Source organism: Miniopterus schreibersii (assembly GCF_964146895.1).
Source record: "Miniopterus schreibersii genome assembly, chromosome: 2".
Taxonomy (NCBI): Eukaryota; Metazoa; Chordata; class Mammalia; order Chiroptera; family Miniopteridae; genus Miniopterus; species Miniopterus schreibersii.
In genome coordinates this window covers 142,540,678-142,554,916 of record NC_138102.1, presented here as the reverse complement: position 1 = coordinate 142,554,916, position 14,239 = coordinate 142,540,678, and the positions used below count along the sequence as shown (strand labels likewise).

General features: G+C 36.1%; 1 protein-coding gene across 13 annotated transcripts in view; it reads left to right on the top strand.

Annotated features, from left to right (window-relative positions):
• Positions 1 to 14,239, top strand: part of LARP4 (La ribonucleoprotein 4) — a 63,872-nt gene that overhangs the window by 38,876 nt on the left and 10,757 nt on the right. For 11 of the 13 annotated variants that reach the window (XM_081127088.1, XM_081127081.1, XM_081127090.1 and 8 more), the window contains 4 exons: positions 3,123 to 3,335; positions 3,825 to 3,928; positions 8,882 to 9,094; positions 13,015 to 13,063. In XM_081127088.1, the coding sequence (XP_080983214.1) occupies positions 3,123 to 3,335; positions 3,825 to 3,928; positions 8,882 to 9,094; positions 13,015 to 13,063 (579 nt within the window). The remainder of the gene's footprint in view (positions 1 to 3,122; positions 3,336 to 3,824; positions 3,929 to 8,881; positions 9,095 to 13,014; positions 13,064 to 14,239) is intronic. The other 2 variants (XM_081127089.1, XM_081127087.1) reach the window with 1 other exon arrangement.

Genomic DNA, 14,239 nt, shown 5'->3' with positions numbered 1-14,239 from the left:
GTTTGTTTCTTTAAAGTGTGCATGCTCTTTTATTTTTCAAGTCCTTTGATTCAGTAGCAATGATCTTAGAGTACAAAGGGATGAAGGGGATAATGTTTGTCCACCTATTTCTGCATATGTTGATAATTTCATTAAGAGGCAGTGCTTCATCCCGTTTTAGTTAGCTTTTGTAACTAGGAATATTAAATTTTATCTGGGTTTCATACAGATGATACATATGTAATATAGAAAATATTTAATTCCCTATATTTCTGTTGTATATTTTACTATTTCAGAATTTTAAGTGTGCTAAGAAAGTAAAACAATATTAAATAATTGATTAAAATCTCCCTTCAGAGGTGACAAGAGAGCAGTTTTTTCTGTGTCCATCTAGGAATTTTCTTTCTTTATATAAATGGGAATGTATAATAGACAATTGTCTGTTTCTTTTACTTAATAGAGCTTCAGCATCTCTTCATTCACTACTGTTTCAAGTATACACACATTTTTCATGCCTATCATAATTAGTTATCCATTTCTCTCCATGTCCAAACAGTAATTTCTTTGTTTGTTTATAGGTAATAATATTGCAGTGAGCATCATTTTAAAGTTTTTTATTGTGGTAAAATATATATACATGCAATTTACCATTTTTAAGTATACAGCTCAATGGCATTTAGTATATTCACATTGCTGTGTGACCATCACCAATATTTACATCCAGAAATTTTGCATTAAGCAGGAACATCCCATTCTCCCAGCCCCTAGTAACCTCTAGTCTCTGTCTTTATGAATTTGCCTATTTTAGATACCACGTATAAGTGCAGTCATGCAGTATTTGTCCTTTTCTGTCTGTCTTATTTCATTTAGCATAATGTTTTCAAGGTTCATCCATGTTGTAGCAAATATCAGAACTTCGTTACTTTTAATTGGGTTCTTAACTCCCTTTTGGCTACTGTGAATAATGCTGCACAGCTATCTGTTTGAGTCTGCTTTCAGTTCTTTAGGGCATATACCTAGGCACTACTAGCTAATATAATTCTATGTTTAACGTTTTGAGGAGCATGGAACTGTTTTCCACAGCAGCTGTACCATTTTACATTCCTAGCAATGCAGGACGATTCAAATTTTTTCACATCTTTATCAACATTTGTTATTTCCTGCTTTTTTGATAAAAGTCACCCTAATGGAATAAAGTAGCATCTCATTATGGTTTGGGGTTTTATTTCCCTAATGACTAATGATGTTGAGTGTCTTTCCATATTGTATATCTTTTTTGAAAAAATGTCATTTCAAATCTTTTGCCCACTTTTTAAAATTGGGTGGTTTTGTTGAGTTGCAGGGGTTTTTTTTTGTATATTCTAGATGTTAGTCTGTTATCAGATACATGATTTGCGAATATTTTCTCCCATTTTCTGGGTTATGTTTTCACTCTTTTTATTTATATATATGTGTGTGTGTGTGTGCGCGCGCATATATTTATATATAGACTTCAGAGAGAGTAAGGGAGAGGGAGAGAGAGAGAAATATCAATGATGAGAGAGTCGTTGATCAGCCAACTCCTGCACGTCCCCAACTGGCGGTGGAGCCCACAACTCGGGCATGTGCCCTGACCAGAAATTGAACTGCAAATTCCTGGATCCTAGGTTGATGTTCAACCGCTGAGCCACACGCGGCCTATCTTTTCACTCTTGATGTGTCCGTTGAAACACAAAAACTTTTAATTTTGACGAAGTCTGATTTATCTAATATTTTGTTGTTTGTGCTTTTGGTGGTGTACTTAATAAATTGTTGCCAAATCCAAGGTAATGAAGCTTTTCCCCTATGTGCATGGTTTAAAAGTAAAATATTTTAAATATATAGTCACACATATACAGGGTGTCTCAAAAAATATGTATACACACTGAATAAAGGCAGTGTTTATTAAAATACATTTTAATATTTAGAATGTAATAGAATCTACAGACGTAGTGTGTATACATTTTTTTGGGACACCCTGTCTCTGTATATATGAGTAAGTCTTCATATTTTCATCTGACTTAGCTAAAGAAGAGCTTAGGATACATACTCTTCTCCTTGCCTTGCCTCTTTTTTTTTAATATTCTGGAAATCACTTCATAATAGTATTTAGAGCAATTCCTCAGTTCTTTTTACATCTGCATGTTTCTCAATTGCATGTATATATTGTGGTGTATTCAGCCATTGATGGAATGTTGGGTTGTTTTGTGTGTCTGTGTGTGTTGGGGAGAGTCCCGTGTCCCCCCGCCCCGCCACACACACATTACAAATAGTGTCAGTGAATAGCTGTGTGCATCCTTTAAAAAATAAAACAAAATTGTTTTGGTCCTGGCTGGGTAGCTCAGTTGGTTACAGCATCATCCCAGTATGCCAACGTTGCAGGTTCGATTCCAGTCAGGGCACATACAAGAATCAACTATTGAATGCATAAATAATGGAACAACAAATCGATGTTTCTCTCTCTCTTTCCCTCTCACTCTCCTTTTTCTCTCTAAAAATCAGTAAGTAAAAAAAAAAAATTTTAATTGTTTTGGTCACTGTATATTTGGGAAAGATTTCCAGAAGTGGGATTGATGAGAATATGGTAAATGCATTTGTATTTTGGAAGATATTGCTAAATTTTCTTTTATAAGAGTTGTGCTGTTTTGCACACCTGTCATTAATGTATCAGATTGCCTGTTTTGGAGTTTTGCCAATCATATAATTGAGAAATGTTCATTCACTTTTAATTGCAGTTCTCTTATCAGCAAGGTTTAGCATCTTTCACATGTTTAAGAGGCATTTGCCTTTTTTTTTCTGTGAACTCTTCATTTTTTAAACTCACTTTTATGTAGGATTGTTGGCTTTTTAATCTTTTTTTAGAATTTATATATTTGGAATATTAGCCCCCTTGTCTGTGATAAGTTGCAGTTAGTTTCACTGTTTTGACTTCTGTGGTTTTACTCTGTTTATTGTGGTATTTGCCATACATAAGTTTCAATTAATGCTATCTTTTCCTTTTCCCTACTGATTCTACAATAGGCAGAAATAATGTTGTGTAAAATATGTTAAAAATTTTAATTAAATATATTTGTAAAAATATACACTTAGTCCTTTGTTATAATATGTGTTCCTCTTGCTTCTAGGCAAGGATAAAAGCCATCAATACGTTTTTTGCTAAGAATGGTTATCGATTAATGGATTCTAGTATGTATAGTCAGCCCATTCAAACTCAAGCACAGTATGCCTCTCCAGTCTTTATGCAGCCTGTATATAGTCCTCACCAACAGTACTCTGTCTATAGTATTGTGCCTCAGTCTTGGTCTCCAAATCCTGCACCTTACTTTGAAACACCACTGGTAAGTGATATCTTTACAGAATAGTAAAATTTTTCACTCAAGCTGAAATTTGAAGAATCAACTAGAGTAGTTCATTTTTTGTTTGTTTGTTTTGTGTTGTATTGGTTATGTTCTGGCTTTTAAGTAATGATAAGGATATATAATATCCCATAGCAAATGTATGTATATGACTAAGTGTTGAGCTAATGGTTTCTATAATTTTATCGTTTAGATTCTGTGAGTGAATTAGAGACTGGATAAATCCAATGATTTGAATTGCTCTTAGTTTTGTGAAACTTTTTCAAAGAGAAGTGTTCTTTATTAAGTAATAAAGTAGTGATTTTTTGTTCTGTAATGTATTGCAAAAGTGTACAAGTAAAATATTTAAAATTATTTTGAGCTTCTAGAAGAAATTGTTGCTAGGTTAGGTCATCAGAAATTTCTTATGACCTTCACACCAGATGTTGCTTTTACCATTAATTGTTTTTAAACATTAAATTTTTCTTTTAGGCTCCCTTTCCCAATAGTAGTTTTGTGAATGGCTTTAACTCACCAGGATCTTATAAAACAAATGCTGCTGCTGTGAATATGGGTCGACCATTCCAAAAAAATCGGTAAGATAAAAATCATGGCTGGAATTTATTGTAAGCAATTCTCAATAGTTCTTACAGAGTTACTGTGTTCATAGCAATGATTATTTGCAGATTCAATAAAAAGGAATTTTTGTTTTGTACAAAAAGCATATGAATGATTTAATCTAGAATTCATAAACACACTTTGACCTCAGAGTTGATAATGAGTATAAAAAACTTGGGGCTGAGATTGTATGCAATCATAATTGATTTATTTTTTTTTAATAATAACGTAGAAAATATATTTTATGGTAGCAAAATAAAATCTAGTGTCGAAATGCCATTTAGTGTGTTAAATAGGTAACATTTTGGAGGATGAGTTTTTTGTTTGTTTTTTTTTTGAGGATAGAAATGTTGCTAATTGAGTAACAATACTGGGAATATGAATTATTTAGGACTTTTAAAAATTGGCTTTTTGAAAGTTTCCACTAATTACAGTGTATAACAGATGACAACATTTATTGGGTATTTAATGTCTGAAGCTCTGTTTTAAGGGCTTTACGTGTTTTATCACAGTTAATTTTCACAACCCTTTAAGATTGATACAATTATTATATTTATTTAAAAATGAGGAAATTTGAGACAGACAGGGTTAAATATCTTATTGACAAGCACATAGCTAATAACTGGCAGAGCTAATATTTGAGCCTAGACAGTTTGACTGTAAAGCCTATACTTATGTTCTAAATGTGTTATTGAGAACTCTGGAAACATTTGCTATCATATAAACTATTGATATGTCTCTTAAGTATTCTTTATATAAACATCAATTGATAATCTTAATAATTTGGTATGTATTACAGCTTTTGACAGAGTACTAGTAACCAAAGTAAAAAGGCTCATATAGTGGTTCAGATTTATTTAATAGTTTTTACATTTGTTATTTTTAGTTTGCTTATTTTGTAGTCCTCCTGTGTTTTGTTTTTGTTTTCATGAAATTATTTCGTTTCAGTGATTTTTCTCGACAGATCTTGTTCTCCCAGTTGATTCTTTTTTTGGCAAAGTGACCACATAGGGTATGTTTTTCCTAGACGATGTCTAGGAACTTAATTCTTTTTTGTAAGGTTTTTCTGAAACATGCTACACTGGAGAAAGAAGCCTTACAGTATTAAAAATTATTTTTAGTGGATTCTGGAAGCATACATATGTACTACCCTCTGACAGTCACAGTTTTTGTACTCTAGCTGACACAGTTGGTTAAAGCATTTGAAGATCATTTTTAGGTGTTAGGAAAGTTTTACTACGTACACACATTCTTCTTATTTATGAAGTTTCAAATGTGATCTCATTATAAGAATGAATGATTCTTTATAAACACAATATTATTTGTGCTTTTATGGATGACTTAGTTTGGTAATACACTAACAATTTGAGTATTGCTAGGACATGTGAGTAGAAAAGTACAGTGAGCCTTAATTATATACCTTGTACTCTAACTCCATCCTGTTGTTCAAAAAGGATTATTTCATTAGAGACAAGGATGTTTATATGGCTAGTTATCAACATTCCTGAGATTTAGAACATTTCCTTTTCCTGTAACATAGCTGGTGAAGTTTTTTCTTAAAAATATCAAAGGGGTAAGTTTTTAAGTAGAACAGACGTCTTTGTTATGAGATCAACTAAAAGCAATTAAAAAAAATTTTTTTTCTAATTTTTATTATTTTTCAACCACAGTATACATTCAGTACCATTCCGCACCAGTTTCAGACGTATAGCAAAGTGGCCAGAAAACAATGCACTCTACAGTGGTTCCCCCGCTGCCCCAAGCACCCACTTAGCCCCATACTCTGTAATCTCGACATTATTGACTATGTTCTTCATGCTGCAATCCACATATCTGTAAAAGCAATTTTTTAAATATATATATATATTTTTTCATCACCATTTATTCCCCCATACCCTCTTCCACCTCCACCCACATCCCTCCCCCCTCCCCCTTTTAAAAAAAATATAACTTTTTTAAAAATTGGTTTGAGACAGAAACGTCAATTGGTTGCCTCCCATACACACCCTGACTGGGGATTGAACCCACAACCTCGGAATGTGCCTTGACCAGGGAATCAAACCCATCACCTTTTGGTATATCAGAAGATGCTCCAGCCAACTAAGCCACACTGGCCAGGGCTAAAGCAATTTTTAACTAATAACTAAGGGTACTGATGTTTGCAGATGTTTGACTTAAAAATACAATGAGTATTTTCATGGTGTTGCTTTATTGTCATTTGTCTGCTGTGCTTTCTGGGTGAATTGGGTAAGATTACAATAAGAAAAGCAAAAGTGACAGTCAAATCATCTTGGCTTTTATGGAGGTGTACCTATGGTTTTGAAGATATAGAGCAGATTTATTATAAGTTTGCTTGTTACTCAAAACTGTGTACAGTTCTTTTGCATGTGTTTGACCAATGCAGGTTGCTGTTCATTTTTAGTTACAGAAATAGTACATGAATACATTCTTATATAAATGCAAATATTACAGATAAAAAAGTTTTTTGACCCCCCCCCCAACCCAAATCCTTGTTTCCTTATTTCTAAGAAGTGACCGCTGCCAGACCTTTCTTTTTATTTATATCAGTCAGGGAGAAAGTAACTGTAGAGAGTCCTTATGCAGTATATTACATTAACCTTATGACAGCCCAGTGATGATCACTAGACCTCCTTAGAGAGAACAGGACTAACTTTCAGAAGTCTGGGCATTTTTCTACCTTTCATACTTTGCCTTTCTCTCCCTCTACTTCTTCCTTTCTATCTTTTATTGCTTATTTCTTTCTTTTGCCCAGACTGAGATTGTGAGTCCCTCTCAGTGAAGGGTAAGATTATGAGATCTGAGGGCTGTTTAAACCTAACTTGTCCATTAGGTGTATTGAAATGCAATGAGAAAATATAGGTGAAAGTTTCTGAACAGATCATGTAAACAGCATAGCTACTTAATGGGGTAATTTTCAAATATGATGGATAATATAAATGTTTTGAAAATTACTTTGTGTTAATCGACATACTGTAAGTTTTATTGCTATTAAAAATCTAGTTTGTGACAGAAAGTAATTATCTGGAAAAGTATCTCATATTAAACTCATCTCAATTCTATAGCCTGTTTTTAAGTAACCTAATTTTTTATGTTCCTGAAAGAGTAAAGTAGGATAGCTGGAGATGCTGTTGGAATTAATGTTTAATCATTGGGCTTATAATTAATATGAGGTGTTTCTTAAAAAAAAAAAAAGTTTTTATTGATTTCAGAGAGAGGAAGGGAGAGGGAGAGAAACAGAAACATCAATGATGAGAGAGTCACAGATCGGCTGCCTCCCGCATGCCCCCCCCACTGGGGATCAAGCCTACAATCTGGGCATGCGCCCTGACTGAAAATCAAATCTCGACCTCCTGGTTCATAGGTTGATGCTCAACCACTGTGCAACACCGGCCGGGCTAGTATGAGGTTTTAAATCCCTATTCAGAGAACCTATTAATGACAGCGTGTTATTAATATTATGAATTTAATATTTAATATTATGAAAATAGACTGTAAAAATGGAGTATATAAACTGCAAGCAAGGGGCCAAATATAAGTTTTATACTTTCTTGTTTAATCAACTATAGAGCTAAGATCCTCAGTTGCTTGGACTTTAAATGTTTTAACTATTGATTAAACTGCATCCCCTCTCCTTTACCATAGCTTCATCTGCTTATAAATTGTTAAAATTGGGTGCTTATACACATCATCCAAGATAAAAGCTACTTTTGTTAGAAGTAGCTTTTTTGTTTGTTGCTTGTTTTGTTTTTACCACAGATTTCATACCTTAATTCATGAAATCATGTCAGGCTATTAGTTGCATTATATTTTCCTAGTTTTTTTGTCCCACATATTGGATCTTTGAACAAATTTAGTTTGTCAAGGGATGCTTAGTAAGAAGCTGGGATTTTAATATATTCCACCATTTCTTACTCTTTTTTTTTTTTATTGTCACTCCCTTAAAGAGCCTTTTTAGACTTTTTCTTCTGATTTCCCCCTATGAAATTTTTTTAAATTTTTATTGACTTTTAGGGGGGGAGAGAGCGACAGAGAAACAACAAGGTGAGAGCAGTACATTAATTGGCTGTCTCCTGCACACCCCTTCCGGGTTATTGATGCCATAATCTGGGCATGTGCCCTGACCGGGGATTGAACCAGCAACTTTTTTTTTTTTTTTTTTTTTTAAAGAGGGAGAAAGAAAGAAAACATTTGTGGAGAGAGAGAAACCTCAATTGGCTGCCTCCTGCACACCCCCTACTGAGGATGGTTCGAACTTACAACCTGGGCATGCTCCCCAACTGAGAATCAAACCAACGACTACTAGGTGCATAGGAAGATGCTCAACCAACTGAGCCACACCGGTCAGGGCTCCCCCAATGAGAATTTAATACTAGAGATTATGTAATCTGTCTATGTAATATTTGTATATCTGTACTTTATACATAAAATTAGTAACGGTTAAGATTCTCCCCGCATCCCCCAACCAGTTTTTACTCCCTTTGTGGGAGGTATTGCCCCATTGAGCAGGCATGGCATAGACTCATTAATAAGCTTAAATCCTGGCTGATTTAAATATGTCAAGAGTGCAGCTCATGTTATAGAAAGTAGCTAAAATCCTAGTTTTATTCTGAGTATCTCTGAATAAGGAGAACTTTGAATCTTCCCCCAAATGTCTCCAGACAAGTTTTTTTTTTTCCCCCAAACAAGTTTTTAATGTCAAAATTCTTTGCCTTTTAGAAATAATATATGTGGGACATGAAAGACTTTACATTTTTATACAACAATTTTATGTTTAACTTAATGGAAAATCAGGATATAGCAAAAAGCAGTTTTTACATGACCTATTAAGAGTTTGAGTTTCTACCATTAAGAAAGATATTCTGTCTGTCTTGATATATCCTTTCATGTATACAATTTTATATTTCTTATAGTGTGAAGCCTCATTTTAGGTCATCAAGTGTTTCAGAACACTCAACAGAAGGATCTGTGTCACTGGGGGATGGACCAGTAAACAGATCTGGTTCAAGGAACTTTACAACTGAACGACATAACCCTATAGTAACCGGGCATCAGGAGCAAAGCTATCTTCCAAAAGAGACCCCGATTTTGCAAATTGAACAGAATGGGGACTATGGTAGGGGCAGGTAAGGAAATAAAGCATATAAAACTCCTTTGATCGTAAGTGAATATTTGAAAACCATGATCTAGTGTTAGACTTAATTATTGGTGTATGCTAAATGAATACATTTTTACATAATATGGATTAATAGTTTTTCATAATTAAGAAATTTAGAGTGTTTATATAGAATATAGCTGACTCAGGTTTATAAAAGTTATTCTGAAATTCTTTATAGTTCACAGAGAAAAGAATTGTTTAGAAAGATAAAACCATCTACATTATAGTTTTAATTTTTTACAACTTATTTTTTGATTGATTTGAGAGAGAGAAAGGAAAAGGGGAGCAAGTGATTTATTGTTCCATTTATTTATGCATTCATTGGTTGCTTCGTTTTTGTTTGTTTAATTTATTATTGAAAGTATCACAGATCTCTCCTTTTCCCCCACATTGATCCCCACCACCCTACACCGCCTTCCAGGCCTTCACCACACTATTGTCTGTGTCCATGAGTTATGCATATAAGTTCTTAGGTTAATTTCTCCCACCCACCCCCGCTTTCCCTCTGAGATTCGTCAGTCTGTTCTGTGCTTCTATGTCTCTGGATCTATTTTGTTCATCGGTTTGTTTTGCTCATTAGATTCCACATATGAGTGAGATCGTGTGATATTTGTCTTTCTCTATTTGGCTTATTTCGCTTAGCATAATACTCTCCAGGTTTCTCCATTCTGTCTCAAAGGGTAAGAGATCCTTCTTACAGCTGCATAGTATTCCATGGTGAAAATGTACCACAGCTTTTTTATCCACTTGTCTGCTGATGGGCACTTGGGCTGTTTCCAGGTCTTAGCTATTATAAATTGCACTGCTATGAACATAGGAGTGCATAAATTCTTTCTGATTTCTTAGAATCTATTCCTAGAAGTGGGATCACTGGGTCAAATGACAGTTCCATATTTAATTTTGTGAGGAAACTCCATACTGTTTTCCATAGTGGCTGCACCAGTCTACAGTGCCACCAGTAGTATTTCCGAGAAGATGCTTGATATGATTTCCGTCTTCTTGAACTTTTAGACACTTGTTTTGTGTCCTAACATATGATCTATCTTTGAGAATGTCCCATGTGCACTTGAGAAGACTACATTCTGTGGTGTTGGGGCGAAATGTTCTGTAAATATCAGTTAAATCCCTCTGATCTAGTGTGTCATTTAGAGTCACTGTTTCTTTGTTGATTTTTTGTCTGGAAGATCTATCCAGTAAAGTCAGTGAGGTGTTCAAGTCCCCTACTATGACTATATTGTTGTCAGTCTCTCCCTTAAAGTCCTCCAGAAGCTTTTTTATATATTTAGGTGCTCCTATATTGACTGCATATATGTTTACCACAGTTATATCCTCTTATTGGATCGATTTCTTTGGTATTATGTAGTGATCTTTATTGTCTGTTATGGCCTTCATTTTGAAGTCTGTTTTGTCAGATATGAGTATTATTATCCCAGCTTTTAAAAAAATTTTTTTATTCCATTTCAGTGGAATTTTTTGTATCCCTTCACTCTTAGCTTGTGTGAATCTTTTGTTCTGAGGTGGGTCTGTTGTAGACAGCATATATTTGGGTCATATTTTCTTACTCATTCACCTACCCTATGTCTTTTGATTAGAACATTTAGTTCCTTTAACATTTTTTGCAATGCTGATTTGGTGGTGATAAACTCCTTTAGCCCTTTCTTGTCTGGGAAGTGCTTTATTTCACCATCTATTTTGAATGATAGCCTTGCTGGATAGAGTAGTCTTGGTTTCAGATCCTTGCTTTTCATTACTTTGACTACATCATTCCATTCCCTTTTGGCCTGTAAAGTTTCTGATGTGAAATTAGCTGACATCCTTATGGGAGCTCCTTTGTAGGGAATAAGTTACTTTTCTCTTGCTGCCCTTAAGATTCTCTCTTTGTCTTGAATTCTTGCCATTTTAATTAATGGTGTGTCTAGGCGTGGACCTCTTTGGGTTCTTCTTGTTTGGGACTCTGTGCCTCCTGAACTTGTGTCTTTTTCCTTGACCAGGTTAGGGAAGTTTTCTGCCATTATTTCTTCAAAACAGGCTCTCTATCTCTTGGTCACTTTCTTCCCCTTCTGGTATTCCTGTGGTGCAAATATTGTTAGGTTTCATTTTGTCCCACAGCTCCTTTATACTGTCCGCCTGTTTTTTAATTGATTTTTTCTTTTTGTTTCTCTGATTGAGTGATTTTTTTCTACCCTGTCTTCTAATTCTCTGATTCGATCCTCAGCTTCCCCTAATCTGCTGGTTTTTCCTTCCAATGTATTCTTTATTTCTGCTCTGTCATTCTTAATTTTCTTCATATTTTCCATATATTTTCTCATGCTGTTGAGCATCCTTATAATCAGTATTCTGAACTCTATGTCTGGTAGATTGCTTATCTCCATTTCTTTTAGCTCCTCTTCTGGAGAACTCCCTTGTTATTTCATTTGGGGCTTTTTAGTCTCCCCATTTTGGTTGCCTGTATGGGTTTGGCTCTATATATTAGGTAGATCTGCTAGGACTCCTAGTCTTTTTGGAGGGTCTCTGGTGCAGGCCTATGTCACATGCTGTTTGTGACTGGCCTTGAGTACCCTGTTTGGAGCTATCAGCGACCCACAGCTTGTGGCTCACTCTGCTGGGACTGGTACATTTGAAATGGACCAAGGTCTGCTTTTGCAAGGCCTGGGTCCAGAAGCAGATCAGGCAGAGACTCAAAGCACCCAGAGATCCACCTCTTGCCTGCAGGCTGATTGTTAGTCTCTTAATGAGTCTCAGGCTATAGAACACATCAAGGTGTTAACTCCTCAGGGTGGGGTGAGAGGTTTTCAGTGAGTGGGGCAATTGCCCCCCCATCCCCCCCCAGCTGCCTGGATGGTAAAGGTCTACCTGAGAAAGATGTCCTCTGCAGTATGGGGGAATGACTCAGCACAGGAATCCAGAGGGGTGCCCTCTGAGTTCTATTCCCAGAGCTCACACCCTAGATTCTCCTCACACAACTCTAGTCCATTCTGCCCTCCCTCTGCCAGAGCCCAAGATTAGTGGCTGCACACAAAATTTTGTGCGTTCGCCCTTTAAGAGAATGCCTGCATTTCCAGCCATCTCTCCCTGGCAGACCGAAACCCTGCTGAGTTTCACAGCCAGATGTTATGTGGGTACCTTTCTCAACTGGCGCTCTGAGATATGGAACCCAGCTTGGGGTTTAGACCCCAGAGTTCTTAGTGAGAACCCCCCAGCCTGAGATATCCTTCCGGACCTTCAGTTGCTGTCTGTGGGTGCCCAGTCCTCTAACACCTCTGCACTTCCACCAGTCTCTATGTGGTCTCCACTTTTCATCCTTGGTTATGAGGGTTCTCTCCTCCTAGTCTTCAATTGATTATTCAAGATGATTTTCCTATATTATTTAGTTGTAATTCCAGTTTGGTCCTGGGAGGGTGACAGTGTAGCTTCTACTTAATCTGCCACCATCTTGGAATCTCCATTGGTTGCTTCTTGTATGTGCCCTGATTGGGATCGAACCTGCAACCTTGGTGTATTGGAACAGTGCTCTAAAACCAACTGAGCTACCTGGCCAGAGCTAATTTCTTACAACTTCTAAACTAAGGGAATGGGGTTATATGCATTACCTAACCTTCCTGAACAAAGCAAAACTGAACCCTGATCTGCTTCTGGTGTGGAGAGAGTACTTCTAATAAAAATGTGCCCAACTTACTTCATGGTGGTGATGGTGATAGTAGTTGAAGTTTTTGGTAGATTAGCTCAGGATCCCTTCAGAAGAATATATATTTATCTTCTAACAATAATGGGATTTAGAAGTATAGATACTTAAAATAGAAATTCACTTATTTTTGATAGAATACATAAATTTGAAGAAACTTATAAGTTCTCCCTCCCACCACCCCCTTTTTGTGTCATTGTTAAAAGGAGAACTCTTTTCAGAGGTCGAAGACGACGAGAAGATGACCGAATTCCAGTAAGTAATTTTTACTTTTAATTACTTCTGTCCATTTTTTTTTCTTTTGTGATTTGCTATGGCATTTACTTGTGGTCTCCTTTGGCTTTCTGGGTTTTTGTTTTATTGATTATAGTATGCAGTGAAGGTAGATAAAGGCTGTGCTTGACATTGAAATATACATACCATTATCACACTTCCTCCAACCTTGAAGTTTACATACAGTTAGAAATTTGACCTGTGCTGCTCTTTTTTTTTTCTTTTAATATATCTTTATTGATTTCAGAGAGAGGAAGGGAGAGGGGGAGAGAGAGAGTTGAAACATCAATGATGAGAGAGTCGTCACTGATCGGCTGCCTCCTGCACACCCCTGACTGGGGATCAAGCCCGCAACCTGGGCATGTGCCCTGACCAGGAATCGAACCATGATCGCCTGGATCCTAGGTCAACGCTCAACCGCTGAGCCCGGCCCAGTGTGGCTCAGTGGTTGAGGGTCGACCTAGGATCCAGGCAATTGGGGTTCGATTCCTTGTCAGGGAAGATACCCAGGTTGCGGGCTCGATCCCCAGTCGGGGACATGCAGGAGGCAGCCTATCAATGACGACTCTCTCATCATTGATGTTTCTACCTCTCTCTCTCCCTCTCTTTTCCTCTCTCTGAAATCAATAAAGACATATTAAAAATAAATAAATAAAAAATAAAAATATTACTTGAATACCTAATATTTTCACATGGTTTAAAAATCAAATATATGAAAGTATGGTATGAAAAGTTTAAATGGACATTTAAGCAATTTGAATCTTTTGATCATGCAAAAGTGCTATTACAAACAGTGCAGTGATTTCCTATGTGTGCAATAATATCTGAAGGAGAATCTCTAGAAGTGGGATTTCTGGGTCACAATTTAATAAGTTGCTACTAAGTAGCTTTCTATAGGGGTTGTACTGATTTTCATTCCAACAAACAAAACAAAGTTCCTATTTATCCATAGCCTTATAGAGTATTTAAAAAAAAAAAAAAAGAAGAATAGTTTATTGATTTTTAGAGAGAGAGAAAGGGAGAGGGAGAGAGAGAGACATTTATGTGAGAGTGTAACATCGATCAGCTTGCCTCCTGCATGCCCCCGCACCAGGAATCAAGCCCACAACCTGGGCATGTGCCCAAGAATCAAACCAGTAACCTTTTCAGTGTATAGGA